The 16931-nt window shown below is 39.3% G+C and overlaps 1 protein-coding gene across 1 annotated transcript; it reads left to right on the top strand.

The window, feature by feature from the left end:
- Nucleotides 1-6341: 6341 nt before the first annotated feature.
- Nucleotides 6342-13083, top strand: RB195_016682 (uncharacterized protein; the record flags this gene model as incomplete). The annotated part of the gene is made up of 12 exons (XM_064183319.1): nucleotides 6342-6425; nucleotides 10040-10117; nucleotides 10191-10280; nucleotides 10359-10460; nucleotides 10654-10833; nucleotides 11228-11413; nucleotides 11608-11713; nucleotides 12051-12128; nucleotides 12208-12318; nucleotides 12454-12555; nucleotides 12803-12924; nucleotides 12994-13083. 12 exons carry the CDS (start codon nucleotides 6342-6344, stop codon nucleotides 13081-13083), a joined length of 1329 nt encoding a protein of 442 aa, XP_064039200.1.
- Nucleotides 13084-16931: the final 3848 nt, after the last annotated feature.

Raw genomic sequence — 16931 nt, 5'->3', positions numbered from 1 at the left:
AGGCGGCCGGCCGACGCTCGACTGCTGCTGAAGTCGAACTCGTCGAGTTACAGGAAAACCCCGTGAAAACTAACTTCACTTTTCACCTACTCTCGACTTTACGATTTTTTTAAACTTTACTCGCCTATTTTCCTCTAATTGTTTTGTTTACTGATGGCGTTTTTCTGATTTCATAGCTTATTGATTAATTTTTTGGTTCCTGGCCTCTAGAATCGGTTTCCTCCATATTTTACGTCTTGACTGAGAATTTCTCCATTCGTGGAATGGCTATTTGTCCTAACTGTTAGAAATAAGATGTTCTTTCTTTAAACAATTTAGTCCAATTCAATTCAGCGGACCTTCTTTAAACAATTTTTATTTTATTTTCACCTGGTTTCTCAGAGATTTCTCAGAAATTCTCAAAAATCTTGCTTAAAAGAAAGAAAAAAAGAAGAAAAAAAAACATTGAGACATGCGCTGGAAAAAAACATTGAGACATTAATACAAACCCTGTGAAATTTCATGTAAATTTAAAAGTATTCAACTAAATTTAATGATTTCAATCATTCAAGATTTTGAGCGGTTTGAAGTGGTTTATTTTGTTTTAAAAAACTTCCATGGACTGGCTTTCCTGATTTTACAGTGAATTACGTATCTAAAGAGCGTATTGTTCAAGGATTTGAATACGAGATGGAATATGTATGTATTTTTTAACTTGTATTGCAAAGATCAAAGTATGTATTTGGAGGATTTTGACATTTCTAGAAAAAGATATTAAAACTTTGTGGGTAAGGACAAGAAGTTCAATGCCTAGTTGGATTTAAAGAAATTTAAGGACGATAAGGAGCGCCTCGTCATCATTTCATTTCAATTTTGCTGAGCTATCGCGAAGAAAATCCTTTAAAAATTCAAACTAGTTCTAACAGTGAATATATGAATAATAAATAATAAATTAAGTGTAGCAATAGAATAAAAATTAATAAAATAGTAATAATAAAAAAATAAATATTCACTGTTTAGATATTAAGATATATATATATATCGAACAGCAAGTAGTATTTTCCAGCAACCTTTTTGTATACCTTTCTTGAAGGTTTCGTCCACGCTTTTCTCGCATTTTCCCTTTTTTCTAATTTTTTTTTGATAATTCTAGGAAGAAAATTCTTCTTAGATGATGTCAATTAAACCAGGAATAATCCAGGATCTTCTTTTATTCACTCAGTCTCTCTCGTGTGGACGAGTTTTCTAGCTATGGAATTATTCAACGAAGTTCTAAAATTTTAAAATGGTCAAACAGCATAGCAAAAAATGCTGTTGCCATTCAACTCGGCAAAATCGCATTGATTGGTCCAGAAATGAGGATTTAAATTCAAAGGCAGCGTATCAGGAAACTGACGATTTTGCGATCTCTGTGGGCAAACATAGAGTTTGTAGTGCAGATTACGAGTATGTGCGTGGCTCCACTTACTTCCTCCCTAACCGTCGTAGGAAACGGCGTGCGAAACGACCTTAGTTCCCACGCGATACGCTAGAACACGCCACCCTCCGCACACGTGCCGCGTCTACGAGCGAGCGGACGAGGATCAATAAGGTCTCCTCTGCAGTGTATTCAAGTACCACTGAACAATGCTGCTTAGGGAACCGAAGCGTGTTAAAGGATGGCATGTCCTAATGTACCTCTAGAGGACCGAGGTGGTTTCCACGTCTTCTTCTAGGACGATTAGGGGCCCAGTTACTCTAACAGTCGTAATTTGTAATCCGAGCCCTATTTCGCCCATAGAGACCCAAACATCGTCAGTTTCATGATTCGCTGGCTTCGAACCGCCCTCTCCTGTTCATTTTGTTTGTTTGCTTGTTTATCAATCAGACAAATAAATGTTTTAGCATCTGAAAATCAAATAAGGCTATTTCTCGTTACCGTATGCGTTTCCACAAACAATTTCCGACTTCCTCATCTAAAAAATCAATCGCATGGGTCCCGACTTGAGTCCACAACGTTTTACTGGTAGCATTCATCGGATCAGGGGGTTCGTAAACGTTCCAGAAAACTTTGGTTCACAAGAATTCCATCCAGATGATATTAGATTCACTTCATGTTGAGAAAAAGAAAAGAAAAAAAAAAGAAGAAGAAAAGAAAAAAAAACCCTAGAAATTTTGTCGTGCTAGGAAACCTCGGCGGGATTCCGCCATTGAAATTTCTCTTTGCTTTGCACTTCTTAGCTCCTAGTAGTTTTTTTTTTCGCTTGCCTCATTTCACTCATTTGTTTTGGACTCACCCTCAACAAAGCGTAACTCGTCTGTTCTTAATATTTGTTTGTCCGTCTCATACGATCACGTCTATTCCGTTTTCGTCCGTCACCATACACCTACACCAGGCAGGAATCGATGAATAATTGGTGGTGTCCAACTCGGTGAATTGGCCCTCCTCCTCAATTCAAACTCTGCGCTATTAGCTAACGGCTATATTTCATCTATATTACACCCGTACCGCTGACAGCTATGATTGTGGTGAGTTCTATACACGTTTTTCTATGCTGTTCTAAAAAAGTAGGGGTGGATTTCAAACGCTGGGCAGTTTTGAAGAGAAATCGTTGCAAAGTTTAATCTATACAGCGCTAAAGCAGGATGAGGCTGAGGCAAAGGTGTGCGAGAACTGGTCCCAACCATTCATTTTTGTTCACCTTTTTTGTTCTAGAAGATTCCAAGTCTGCAGTTTATTGTTTCCGCAAAGATAAAACGTAGGCGAAAAAGAGAAAAGAATGAATGAATTTTCAATGGGATACGAGATTAGGGATTTAGTAAAAAGTTCGAAATGCACTTGTTTTTTTTTACACTCAGGACAATACTACAGTTTCCGAAAATATGAACGAGAACATCAAGCACATGCTGAAAAATTGTTTTTAAATGTGTGCTCCAGAAACAAATAAATAATTGAATAAATAAATAAATAAATAAATATGTGCTTTATTTTCCAACAAAGAATAAATTTCCTTTTTTCTCCCAAAAAATCAGCAAATCATATCATTTGTCAACATCTGAATCTTGCATAACAAACAATCTTCTTCATTTAAGAACTGTTTTTAGTGTTCTCTTTTTACAAGCGATAGCGAGAATTGGTCTTTTCTTATTAATTCCTAGTGAATGGGTTAATTCTCTTCATTTTTCTCCTCCCCATTTATTCCTCATGCAGCCCCGACAGAGCTTCTGAAAGCGCATCCAGAATCGCTCCAATTTATTTATTATTTTTATTATCATTGTTTGATATTTTCTCTGCTTATCCATCTGGCTGAAGTCTATGAAGTCTAAAATAACCTCCGAAAAAGCAGGATTAAAGAAATTATAGCGGTTTAAAATGCAAAAACATCGAAACGTTTCTCTCACACATCCGAAAATCCATTTTAGAAAAATTCCACTAGAGTGCAGTGGTAATTTCTAGGACCGTCGCCTTTCTTATCGGGAAACGATCTATCATATGATCTACAATGAACCATTGACTAATTCGGTCATGTATCGAAGTAAATACCCCTTTCAAATTGTATTCCAGTATCAACAACTTTCAAATCCTGATCCGAATAGTCGACACTGCGAATGTTTCGATATTCGATTTGTTCCATCTCCCATTCTGTGCCCATAATTATTTATAAGTTCGTCATACTGTTTTTTTTTTATGAAATACTCCTGTCTCATGCATATTAAGAAGTCAGGAAGACGAAACTTTCAAAATTTTGAATTTTCCTCAATTTTTTTTCCTCGAAATTATTCTTAAGATAATAACGGCAGAAGCGATTGCACAGCAGTTAGGGGATTATTGGCTGCGTTTTCCTATTACTATCATTTTAGTTGCACTTGTAGATCTATAGTTATTTGTTTATTTAATAATAATAATAATAAATAGCAGAATCGTACATATATTGATGATATCGAGGAACTAAATCTTGAAAAGCGTGAAAATTTCTGACGATAACCACATTCCCATCACATTTATGTGATTTTTCAGTCAAATTCACCTTTTCCCAATAATACGACCGCTCCTTAACGGATATCCTACTCCAGAAATGTCGTGCTTGCTTGCCTGCTTGCAAAAAAAAATTCCAGAAAAAAACTAAAGGGCAAAATTTTGTTACAGGTCTTTTTCTAACCATCAGCACCACATGAAAGCAGTTGTGTCAGCAATGTGCACCTGCAATTATTTCGCTTGAAGTACTTTAGTGCAATAATCGAAGATTTGTTGACAGAATTCGGGCAAATTTTCTTCACTGTAGCGGAATTTCTTCAAGCACTAACCGACTCGGTCGATCCTACATAGGTTGTTTCATGACAGGTTCTGTGCTGCTCGTTTCTCACACCGCTGTGATAATCCGGAAATGAACCGTGATTTTTTTTCGTACATTATAGTATAAATTTATATATTTGGATTTTTAAAAATTTTATATATTGTGTTATCATATTTATTTATATTTTTTATATCTTACATATCATCTATCTATTTCTCCGAATTCAATCTTATATGGCATCAACGCGAGTTTTTCCCACTTCTATGAGTTTGCAGTTACTTCTTGTAGTTTACTTTCTGTATAGATTATTTTTTGTTCTGTTTTGTTTTGTTCACACTAATACTAATAGATAAGTTTTAAAATTAATTTTTAAAAATTATTTTTAAAACTTATCTATTAGTATTAGTGTGCCTCTATTAGTATTAGTATTAGTATTAGTATTATACTATTAGTATTATTAGTCTAGTATAGTATTATATTAGTCACGATTACGGTATAGTACAAGTATTAGAGTGCTGTGAAAGTATAATTGCGCCAACCTAAAATTTATTCATGTCATCCATTCGATAGCAGTTCTTAGCTGCGCCGCTGTTTTAAAGGACTCCTACCGTCCTACCCTGCAATTAATTAAGGCTTAAAATTTATCATATGTATAAAAAATGTATATTTATTTTTGCACGCTTCAAAATGCCTGATTTTAAAAAATATTTGTTTCATTTCTCACGAAAAAAAAATACAAAAGAAGGGAAGGAAATTTACACAATGGTTCTTCCCAGTTTTTTTTTTGCACAATTTTTTTGACGACGCTGTTGCTCGCTGGAAATGGAGTTTTCAGAGGATTTTTTTTTTGGTTTAACTTTTTCTTTCGGATGGACGTTCACCTATGGAAGTTGTGGTAGCAAGTAAAACTGAAGTTAAATTACTCGGAAATACGATGGATCCAGTTTACCAAACAGCTACCACAGTTTTCTGGATTTCTAAGGCAATAACTCATTTGATTCGATGAGGTGTATACTTGAGTAGAAAGAACATACACGGTAGAAGTAGTCGGAAGTAGTCCTTGAGGCAATCAACATTGACCTTCGCTTGGACCTACGGAATAAAAAAAAACTTTTACTAAATTTTATTTATATCTTGCTGTCTTCTCTGTCTTCTGTCCCTCTTGAAAAGCGTCGAGACTTCTTTAGATTTTAGTTGTAGATCAGATTTTCTCCATGGATCTTTAAGATTTGCAGGCAAAGATTTGAATTTCGCGCGATTTTTGCCAAATATGAGCAACTTTGGGAAAAGATTCAACGTTTCCGAATGTTTTTTTTAATCGTTGAAACTTCCTAAATCTAAATTCGAGGCTAATGTTATTGTACTAGTAGTACTAAATAATCGAATTCCCATCAATTGTTACAGTAGTTTTTATTGGCTTAGAGGTTGGGGCAGATTTTAACCGTGGGTCACTATTTCCTCCCCAACCCTTTAAGGGACATGCAATGGTCTCAGCAGAGAGAAATAGTGGATAGCAATTCTTTTAAATTACGTCACATCTTTTTCTAAATAAATGTTCTAAGTCAACGCAAGGTGCCATGTGAAAAGCTAGCCCATGAAAGCCAAAAAAAAAACGACTAAAATGTGCACGCACATAATTACAGCTATTTCTGGCTCTTGGACACTTCACTCACTTCAGAGGTTCTAAAATGTCCGGAATTCATTCATACCTATGCATTTCCCGTTGGCGTACGACCCCAGCGGTGCCCTTTAATAGAGGAGTAATGTGACGGGCAACGTCCGGCGATTATCTTTCTCGTCGTCCGCTCCTCAAGGTGCTCTGGTTTTCTGGTGGTGCATGACGATTTAAGCGCAGTCTCCACTGCCCTTGTACCTAGCTTCACGAATATATGTCACTTCACTTATACTCACTAATAGACACCTCCGTGAATAGAATCTAGCGACACTGAAATCTCAAAAAAAATGTGAAATTTCTCCGCAAACATCGAGTTTACGTGTCATTGAACTCGATACGTTTCTTTAGAATTCTAATTTCTGTTCTGTGGTGTTTGTAGAGAATGCTAGCTGAGTGACAAGCGTTAATTTGCAATGAATTCGGACGAACGACGTGAATACGAGCTCGACTTCACCGGACCACCGCCCAAGGTCGATTTCGACTTCCAGGCGATACGGGTGAGTTCTATAGTGCATTTCGGACTATAGAACACTCATTTCCAGTGCGTTGCATATGAAATCTATCATTTCTACTTTTTATCCTGGAGGGTATGGGAATTTCGGCCGAGTTGTCTTTTGCGCAAAGCCTATCCCATTACCTAAAAATTATATGGAATTAATAAAAATGAAGTTTTTGCATACTTTGGCGGTAAACGCATGAGAAGACTGGAAGCGCGACGATTTGAAAATGGGAACTTAGCCTTTTTTTTTTGTTCTCTAACCATACGCTTCACAGATCGCCTATGAGCCAAAACTCATTGAAAAACAAATCACCCAAAATCATTAAGTGGTATCGAAAACCCAATAGCAAAGACATCTTAATCCAATATCTTCCAGCGCATCCCGGCAGAATGAAAAATCTGTTATAGGCAACATGTAAAGGACGGCCGTAAGCGTGGCATCAAATACTCAGGAAAAATGTTGTCCGTAAATCTGGCCAATGAAGTGGTGATATCGAATGGGTACCCGACTGGAGACTGTGTTACTCGACAGGCACGACATCCCTCCCGAAGATCCAACGTAGCGTAGCGGACAGCCCAAAAAGCTCTGCTCTGTCTACCTTACATACCTGATAACGTTAGCAGAGCCGCACGGAGTTGTTCACGAAAAGCGGGTCTATAGAATGATGTGAGGGTTGTGAAAGTACCAACAGCTGACCCTAAGTGTCAGGTGGTACGCATTCGTGCTCATGATATAATCGCGCACATCTCCCAGCTGCATGGGCTCCCCATCTGGGAGAGAGAGAGTGATTGGATGGTATATCGTATCACGTGCAGGTTGTGTGGTGACGATTATGTCAGGGCTAACGGGACGCCCTGTGAACTCTGGTCAAGGAGCATCTAGACAAGCTCGCGAAACCTAAAATCTCCATCCCAGTCGGAGCAAACCGCGGAATACGTTATGAAAAGTCCCTAATTGAAGTAGAAATTACGATACTATCCTTAGATTCCGAGACAGTAGCGTCCTTTGGTACTTTCACAGCAAACTCGAGGCATTTTGAGCAAGTGCCAAAAGTGTGAAAATGGACTAAAAGGAGTGCATTGCGATCACAAACGAACTAACCCCATATTAAAAATTGTGCGAGTTCTCATCTAAGGGGCGGTTTGAGTTTGTTAGGTTGGTCAGCCTTTTCCTTTATAGGCCAGATACACGTTCGTAAACCTCAAACGATTCTGAATTGAAGTGAACGTGGGGGCGCATCCCAAGCGGATTGATTAACGCCAGAAACTTTAAACTTAACTGTTAACCACCACCATCAATATGAATAACCTATAGGTCCCTATCTAAAACCCTTGTGACTCATAGTTGTGGTACGTGATGGTCTGTTGCGCTACCAAGCCTAGCTAATGAGGTAAGAACTAGCCAATGTGTTGCTGTTTGAGTTTGCCTACCGTTTGGATGCTTTCTGTAGGGTGATGAGGCGCTTGAGAGGATAAATCACTAATGGCTTTGAATTTTCCAGGCTCTGACGAAGGCGATAACGCCGAAACGTTAGCTGTTGTTTAATAAAGACGAGCAATACCAATCTTGGCTACATCTCAAGGAAATCAATTAAAATATGAATAACGTTTGTTAGAAGGTTTGAAAGTCAGTGGTGAGTTCAAACCACGGTGTCAAACGCTTACTTGGATATGTTTCCGGTGCTTATGTTGTCATGAGTGATCGCGACGCGCACACAAAAACTCTAACATGTCTTGCTCCAATCGAATAGGCTCCACCGCCGTCTGGGCAAGCACAGATATCCCTAGTTCCGTAGCATAAGCATGCAGTAAGGAAAGAAATCCACCGAAATCTATCAAGACGCAACAGAAGTCCATATCAGTGGGGTCTTTTTAAACAATTACAGTGGTCATATAGGTTGTAGTGGGGAAACAATCTTCATCCTAATGCACCTTACCTTTGGGGCCGCGTATACAAGTCTGATTGCTATCTGCACGTGGTGAACGTACGAACTGTATAACCCGTACTGTTATATGACGAAAGATTCCCATACATTGCAAAAACGTGCTGTCGTCCAGCACACCGCCAAAACTCAGACCCTGAGAGGTTAATTGTCTGAAAGGAGCATGGAATCGTTGACCACAACCACCTTACCCTTAAATGTCTCGTAAATAAAAACTCACTGGCGATGACCGCAATGCACAGCCAACTAGTCTCACAGTCGTGTACACTTCCCTTTCAAACTTTCTTTTTAAATTCTTACTTATAATTTCAGAATTATTATTTGAGATATGCTTTGTTACAATTATATCTGCGATTGGCTGACATCTTCTAAGTAATTGATCTTACTTTATCTGACTAATCTCCTAGAAATTGTGATTCTTCGAGCAAGAACGTTGTGGTACGTCATTTCCTGAATGCAGTTTAGGACTCTGGCAACAAAATCGCCCATTTTATCTCGAATACACTTGCTACCCCCATTTCCTGTTTTCGGCCATTTGAAAAGCATGAGAAGGTGGTTGGGGAGTGAGAGAGCCCTATTATATAATTTCATCGCCAACAACAACCAGTTAGGTGTGTGTGTGTGTTCGTTAACTTTGTCTTTTTCTTACGTCTTTTCTTCGTTTGATTTTCTTTATTTTATCAGGTAAGAAGAAAAAAAAGCAGAAAAGTAGGCTGAAAGAGTTTATAGTGCAGTTAATGCGAATTGATCCACTAGGGTAACTGACCAATGACAGCATTCGTTCATGGTGGAGCGCTAACCATGTGATTGGAGCCTGAGAGATCATTATAATAGTTTATTTTTTTTGTGTTTTGTGACTATATATTGATCGAAAAGTATTCCTGGATTCAACATCAATCAAACGATCAATCAATCAAACAATCATCAGCCACAACCAATCCCCTTACCGAAATATTAGATTTTTGGGAGAGAGACGGTTATTTTAGCAGCAGTTAGGTGGGGAACAATATTAAATAAGAATTCTGAAAAAATGTAAATGGATAATGTATTTTTTTAAAAACTTCCTTGTAAAAAATTTTTTTTGACAATATTTGAGTATGCAGGGTTCCATTAATAATGAATCAATCACGTAGTGGGCTTCTAAATCAATTATTCCGGACATCACATCTCCATGATATGATTCAATTTTTTACGGTCAAGAATTAGTTTTTTCAAACTTTCCACTGTGGCAATAATAAAAAGAGCACATTTAAACTATTGAAGTTGGAAAACGAACGTTGTGGCGCCACAAATTTAGGAAATGGAATTAGGAGGGATGTTTTCGTATACTCTGACGGTAAACGTATGGAAGGACTGGAAACGCGACCTCTGAAAGATGAAAACTAGGCCGTTTTTCGAATTGTGTTTCTAACCATACGCTTTGCAGGTCATCTGTAGGTCAAAGCTCGGTGAAAAATAAAATCGGAAATCTTTCGCAGTTCATCATTCAATGTAAAGACCTTTCAGCCCTGCATTCTCCTCTAAAAGGCGCTCTGGAGGGTGTGTCATTTTCTGCCACCTCAGGAACTATAGATCCGGTCCGCTCGGCGAGATATTTTGCGGATAGATTAGATGAATAAGCGATGGGGCGGAGCTTCCAGTGTATGTTGTTCACTGCTAGTATTTTCAGATACGCGTTTACAAGAACGGTGACGAACGAGACCCTGGGAAACTGATCACTGTTACTCGTCGAGAGTACAAACATTGGGTAAGTTTTCTTTTTCATTCGGAACAAATCAATAATGTTCGTCGAAATCGATCGATGAGGTTGCCAATTTCAGATTGTATTCCTTGACTCTTTGACAAGAAAACTGGGAACAACCACGGCAATTCACAAACTCTTCACCACTCGTGGAATACGGATCGAGCATGTGAGTTCACGGAAATACAGTCCTACTCTGCATTTCCGGTATTTTTCTTTGGTACATTACCGTAATCTTCCGATTCAGTTCACGGAGTTGGAGAACAATGGTGAATATGTAGCAGTTGAACGTGGTCCATTTATCGATTGCAATTACGGGGCAGGACGAGTATGGACGCAAACGGAGAGGGTAGGTCCTTTGACGATCAGCTAATACCGTGCTACATGTTAAAAATGTGGAATTAACTTGAAGCACTCTTTTTCTCTCATAAAACGGGTCTTTCTGTATTGCGCGAATTCTTGATCATTGATTGAATTGTCTCTGCGTCTCTGCAAAAATAAAAGACCTGAGAATATTCTATCAGAATTTTCTGTGACTTTAGGGTCACCCTGAGACCAGCAGAGTTGGTCCCGGAGGGAGGAGTCACGTCACCGTACGGGAACATCCTCGATCTGAAAAAGAAATTTTGAGCAAAGATAAACGTGAAGATTACGATGACGATGACGTCGACTTCCCCACAAATCCGCACTCACGGACTCCTGGCGAAAAATATTCGGTTACGGTAAGCCGGAAAACGAAAACATTGCACACATTTGTGGTGGTGCGGGTTTCCATGTGTTCTCCACAGACTGATTTTAGTGGAATTTTGAATTGTTAATTCCTAAACTGCAAGAAAGAAAAGAAAGGGCCGACTCTGCGTCTCTCACCCAAAATAATTAGTTTTTTTTTTTTGCAAAATACTTTTTTTCATTGACATTACATTACCCGGATGTACATCCACCATGCAAAACACTTTAGCGATATTCAGAGAATCAGAGTCACCGGTTTTGATATGTATTAGGAAACCCTCCACGTCTCTGACGTAGAGCTTCTCCTATTCCGTTCGTGTTTCTGTTAAATAATTTTAAGAACTCCCACTTTCTCGGTAATCCTTGTCTCATTCATTTCTTTTTCAGAAATGGACGTCTCTTGTTCGCGTCACAGAAAGCAAACCCGCATATCTGCACTCAGGCGATAGCATGGATATCTATTTGAAGAAGGAAGGTTACGGTAGCACTACGGGATTACCGTATCCACTGGATGGTTTATCCAGAAGTCCAAATGCTTCGGCTCTTCATTTAAGCAATTTGTCAAAGGAAAAGGTAAGGTGCATCTGCTGGCGGAATCATTGACTAATTTCGCGCTTTCTACAAAATTTCTACCTAATTTAATGGGACCCTTCGTTTAAAACAGTTCCTTTTTGAGGTTGTTATGTAAACACAGCAGTTCTCCAAGGATCATTAAAACAATGGTCAAGGAAGATTTTTCATTGGGCTAATTTTTGGTTTTTTTTCAGCTTGGCGGCAGCATGGAACACCTCAATAAAACAGGCGATTTGTGGAGTAACAATAATCATTCCTCGAGCATGGCCAATATTCGGGGAGGAGATACAAAAGAAATAAGTGAGGGCTTTGAAAATTTCTTCTTTTGTATTAAAAAAGGAAAAAAAACAAAGTTTGTACATTCATATCCGGGCAAATTTTTCGTGTTTTCATGTGAATTAGGATTAGAAGATGTGGTTCCATCGTTCCTAGTAATTTTGACAGACGGTTTACGTCGAATGTCTGATAGAATGGTTAAAAATGGTGCTCAATACACCGAGAACAATTTCCTAAATGCTGAATACTAAAATGCGCCATAAGGCAGCTTTGTTAGTACAGTATACAGTAAACTGACATTATTTTTCTTGGAACTGGAGACCAGAGACCAGTTCTCGCAACCGAATATTTGTGTGTTAAGATGTAACAAAAGAACATTCAACAAGTGTCACACGGCTGCCACGGCTTGTTGGAATTGATGACGACACACAAAGGAACAGTTAGTTAACATTTATGATATTTTTTCTTCGTCAACTTATCGATTTTTCAACACCTGATTCAAACGCCTTCTTTTCCAGAATCTAATAAATCCACTGCGAAAATAAAAGAAAGTGCACGATTACCTCCAATCAAACGAAACGAGTTGGTACCAGTGTTAAAAGACACAAAGGAGGAATCCACAAGACGAGGTAGTGGGATCATTTACGCGATTGTGAAATTGAGCCGCATTGCGGAGTCCGCTCCGCCCCTAAGCGGTGCGGCACAGTCTATCTTGTATCACTGGCACCTAAACATAGTTAGGTTACGGGTTCTGGGATTTTTAGAAGAAACTACGAGAGGAGCTACCAGGGATATGGGCCGCCCCACACATGTTGAGAAGAAGGAAATCGAGGAGACGAAAGACATTCGAGAGTATGCGGTTATCGGTGAGTAAAGGATTAGCGCTAATCCTAGAGGATCAGAAGGCTTCAGTCCTACCATTAGTGAACTAAGCAGATGTCATTCGCAGTAATAGAAATAGATTTATCGATCTCCAACGATCGATTTGCATCATTTACATTTACGTTAATGTTGTAATGCGATCCTGTAGACAGAAAGGCTTGTAGAACTAGTAAACAGCCCAGAACGTGTAACAAAAACAATCCATAAACCTCCTCCTGAACCTCATTCAAGCAGATAAACGCCTTCAACCGTGGGAGGGGAACAGTGAAAAAGTATACGAGAAGAAGGAAAGGATGCGAGAAGTGGTCACCGAAGGTTCGAAACCACCATGGACTGAAACTGCACGTCGTCCTGTAAGTTATCGATCTATATTGATTGGTAGTTGGTATCAACCACAGTTACACAATTACACATTAATTTAGGCGAAAAGGACTGAAGTGGTGAGAACATACGAGAAAATCCACGAATACACCCGAGTTATCGACGAATATGATCCAGACTTTGTGGATTGATTGATTCCGTTCAGCTTTTTGTTCGTACTCTCATGTTAATATCTGGCCTTTCGTCATTTCGTATCGTGCACAATTAAAATTAGGTGAAGATCTCATCTTGACAGAATCGTGAAAGATTCGATCAATATATTGTTGTCAATTTTATTACCATTGGATCCATTACAAACGTGCTTAAGTGCGTCTTTCAGTAAGCTTTTAGATTGTGATCCTTGTAGTCTTTCAGTTCTTTTTTATCAGATTAACGTTTTTCTTGATACAAACACCGTATAAGGATGATAAATTGAACGATTTCTGCTCTGGTGTTCTGATCACTGCCAGTTTTGTGTTTTCCTCCTCTTCGGAGAATTCTCCAAGTAGGCAGAAGTTGTTTCCAGGAAAAGATATGCAGAAAAAGCGTGAACACCGAAGGTTACTGGAAATTTTCCCAAAGGCTAAGGGAATTTTGACACAGACCGTTTTACATCGTGCATGGCTGTGGTACGTCTAAACATGCCTTTAAGCTTAGCATTAGATCAGCGCTTCAATGGCCGTCGCCCCTAACAAGCACAGAACTAGACTTATTTGAATTGACTTGACTTGAAAGCATCACCCCACGAATCTGAGGTGGTACGGATTTCAGGTGGAGTATTCGTATACAGGATCGTAGATTATGGACAGAAGGGTAATTCCGTCCATTTCTTCCTAATTACCGTAAAAAAAACGGCCCGGAAGATACCGCTTCGAGCGTTCCGGCGCGCTACTTTCTACGGCGAGTCCGATTTGAGCGCGCCAGCCGTGTGCATCTTCCGCGTCGTTTTTTACGGCAATTAGGAAGAAATGGACGGAATTACCTCCTCTCCATAATCTACTATTCCGTATACGAATAATCCACCTGAAATCCGTACCACCTCAGATTCGTAGGGTGATGCCTTCAATCGGGGGCTGATATTCAGCTCAGTAGAACCTCCATTTTCGGCCAGCTTGCCTCTTCCAACTTGAATCCGGGAAAAACCTCAGAGCATGTTGAACAAGGCGGTCTGCTGGGCTCCTGAGTGTATTCCCAAAGAAGCGAAGACAATTTTTTACGGCTTTTGATGGCGGTGGAAGATGTTGATAACTCTCACGTGTCTTCCGCTGGCACATTCACTTTTGCATAGAGGTCTTTACTGCGGCATACTCTATGCTAAAAGTAGCCAACCAACCGTCTAAGCTGTTTCCTTTCCGTGCGATCAAGCCATCTCCAACACCGTAGACAGTGCTGCCCAAGTTTCGATCCGTATATCGTCATAGGGCGAACTGCAGATAGATAGACTCCCAGCTTGACCTCGTCGGTAGAGGGGTCGACCATACTCATTTCGTTTAGGCCTTACATCCAGAAGAGGCCTTAGCGCATCTTTGCTAAAGGTCTTTCTCCTAACTGCTATCGTTCTTCAGCGTGCAGCTTAGGTAACAGAACTCATCGACAAGTTCGATCGGTTGTCCGTCCATCCTTAATTCCGTTCCAGGTCTCCGAGAGACCCACATCTGCTCGGGGTGTAGACGTAGTCCATAGGCCGCAGTCAGCTTCAACACAAGGTTGACAACATTTTAAACTTATCCTCAACTTAGTTTTCAAATTCTTCATCTATAAAACTAAGTTCCTCTTTATTAGGACCCTCTGCTTCTTTAATTGCGCTTTCCCACGCTTCTGTCTCACTTCCAACTCCGCTTGATCTTTATTCGAGTATAGTTTTTTTTTTCTGAGCAGAGAAATATCCCTTATTAAGATTTTTAAACCATGATGCAAAGTTTTTCCTTTTTTTGCATCTTCCCTCTTTATTCCATGATATTTCTGACTCCATCAGCTACAAAATAACAAAACTTCTGCTTCTATCTTTATATTCTATATTTTAAGTTACAGAATGAGCATAACACAGAGTACGTCCAAGCAACTTGCGGGGGTGGCAATGTTAAAAAGGCTAAGAAAAACCAGAACATCGTCACTTTTTAGTAATTGCACTCAAAAATGCAAAAATATACTATACAGACACATATTGTGGTTCTTACCACAAATAAGAATAGGAGCAACTATGTTACGTCATGAGCGAGTTACCAGACGACATTTACCTGCACTATAGGCTGCGTTCATAGTACGATAGCGTACGGTAACGAAAAGTGTCCTAACTTCTTCACGAGCTTTCGGCTTAAATAAGAACATCACACAAGGATTAGTCATTGTATTCAACGTTGAACATATTGCCGTCAAATAATAAGCAACATGATGTCCACCCATTAATGCTGGTAGAAAATAGAAACAAGAACTTCCAATAAACTGAGCTATACAGATCAAAGAGAAATGTACTACCTAAAATAACATCCATTACAATTTGTACAGCGGGACTGTAAGAAAGTGACAATCCCGAGAAAAAAAAAACATTCGTTTCGCTCTGTAATACGATTTTCTTGAGGATAGTAAACTTAACTTGAGTTTTTCTCTTGAATTTCTTTATGTACTGTTAGGCGAAAAACGTGCTCCACAAAAAGAGCTCAACTTTTGTTTCTTTTCACAAACATTAGAAAAATGTTTTTTTTTATAAAACAATAAACCAAACGTTTTATAATTACAAAATTCGCAGCCATCAGCTCTGATATAGACGTAGACACATTTCAACAGTGACGTTCTTCTAGTGTCGGTTTAATTTTTTGATCTGCTGAGGTTTGAACCATTAAAGGCGTGGTACCACGAATCAGAGGTAGTGCGAATTTCAGGTGGAGAATCCGTATACGGGGTCGTAGATTATGGAGACGGAGGTAGTTCCGCTCATCTCTCCCTGAATCATTGCAAACAGCAGCCTACAGAATACTTTTTTTACTACGCCATCTGTCATAACGCTCCGCCCCTTGCCCCGCCTCCACCCTACGATTCGTCAAAAACCAATTCGGACTTCTCGTGATAGGCAGTAAGGGAGCTACTGGTGCAAAGGTGGCGCGTTGCAATAGAGGGCATCGTACAAAACAGCATTCAGGTGCCGGCTGCTTGCAGTGATTCAGGGAGAGAAGAGCGGTACCACCCCCAGTCTCCATAATCAACGACCTCGTATACTCCACCTGAAATCTGTACCACTCCAGATTCGTGGTATGCTGCCTTTAAAACAACTAGAAAATCCGACTTTTGATGAAATTCGGTGCAAGAAACATTCTATTTGATTTCTTGTACGAGCTGCGGCGACGAATATGCTGGTGAAACAGCGCGACGCTGTACATTCTATCAAAGAGGAGGTTTATTTCAGGTATAAGTCAAGTGAATCGACACTTTTAGAACAAACGGCTATGGAACACAAATATGCAACAGAACGAATTTTGAAATCAGGCTTCAAATCCCTGAGAATCTAAAAGTTTGCTCGGAAATCTCTGGAGGGATCTTGAGTCCACGCCAAAAAAAAAAACGAAAAATTGATCACAAAGAACAGTTTCGTTCGACTATGCGGGAGTTCGGGCCATATTCGGCTCCCCTGATTTCAATGAGACATTCGAATCATTCGTTCTGATCGATCAGTCAGCAATCCTTACTGGGCTCTTGGAATCTAAGGTGAGCATCTAGCGATTGAAAAAAATAGTCTTAGAGTTTTGTCAACATGTATAGTTGTGGAGAGATGTGACCGCTTAGAATTGGCCATTTCAGGCTCTGAAGAAGGCGTTTTGCCAAAAAGTTAGTCAATAAAATCAATTAACGACCTCACCTACATCAAAGATCAATACCGCATCAAAAGAAAAACAATAACGAATGATAGAGCGACCGAATTTTTTAGTTTTCCAAATTGTTTGAATCAGGAGGATTTTGAATTACCATGGACATCTATTCGAATATGAATGTACAGGGACAAACCAAT

This window comes from Necator americanus, chromosome II (genome assembly GCF_031761385.1).
Source record: "Necator americanus strain Aroian chromosome II, whole genome shotgun sequence".
NCBI classification, from domain to species: domain Eukaryota; kingdom Metazoa; phylum Nematoda; class Chromadorea; order Rhabditida; family Ancylostomatidae; genus Necator; species Necator americanus.
The sequence above is the reverse complement of the archived record's forward strand: the minus strand, read 5'-3'. Positions and strand labels throughout refer to the sequence as shown.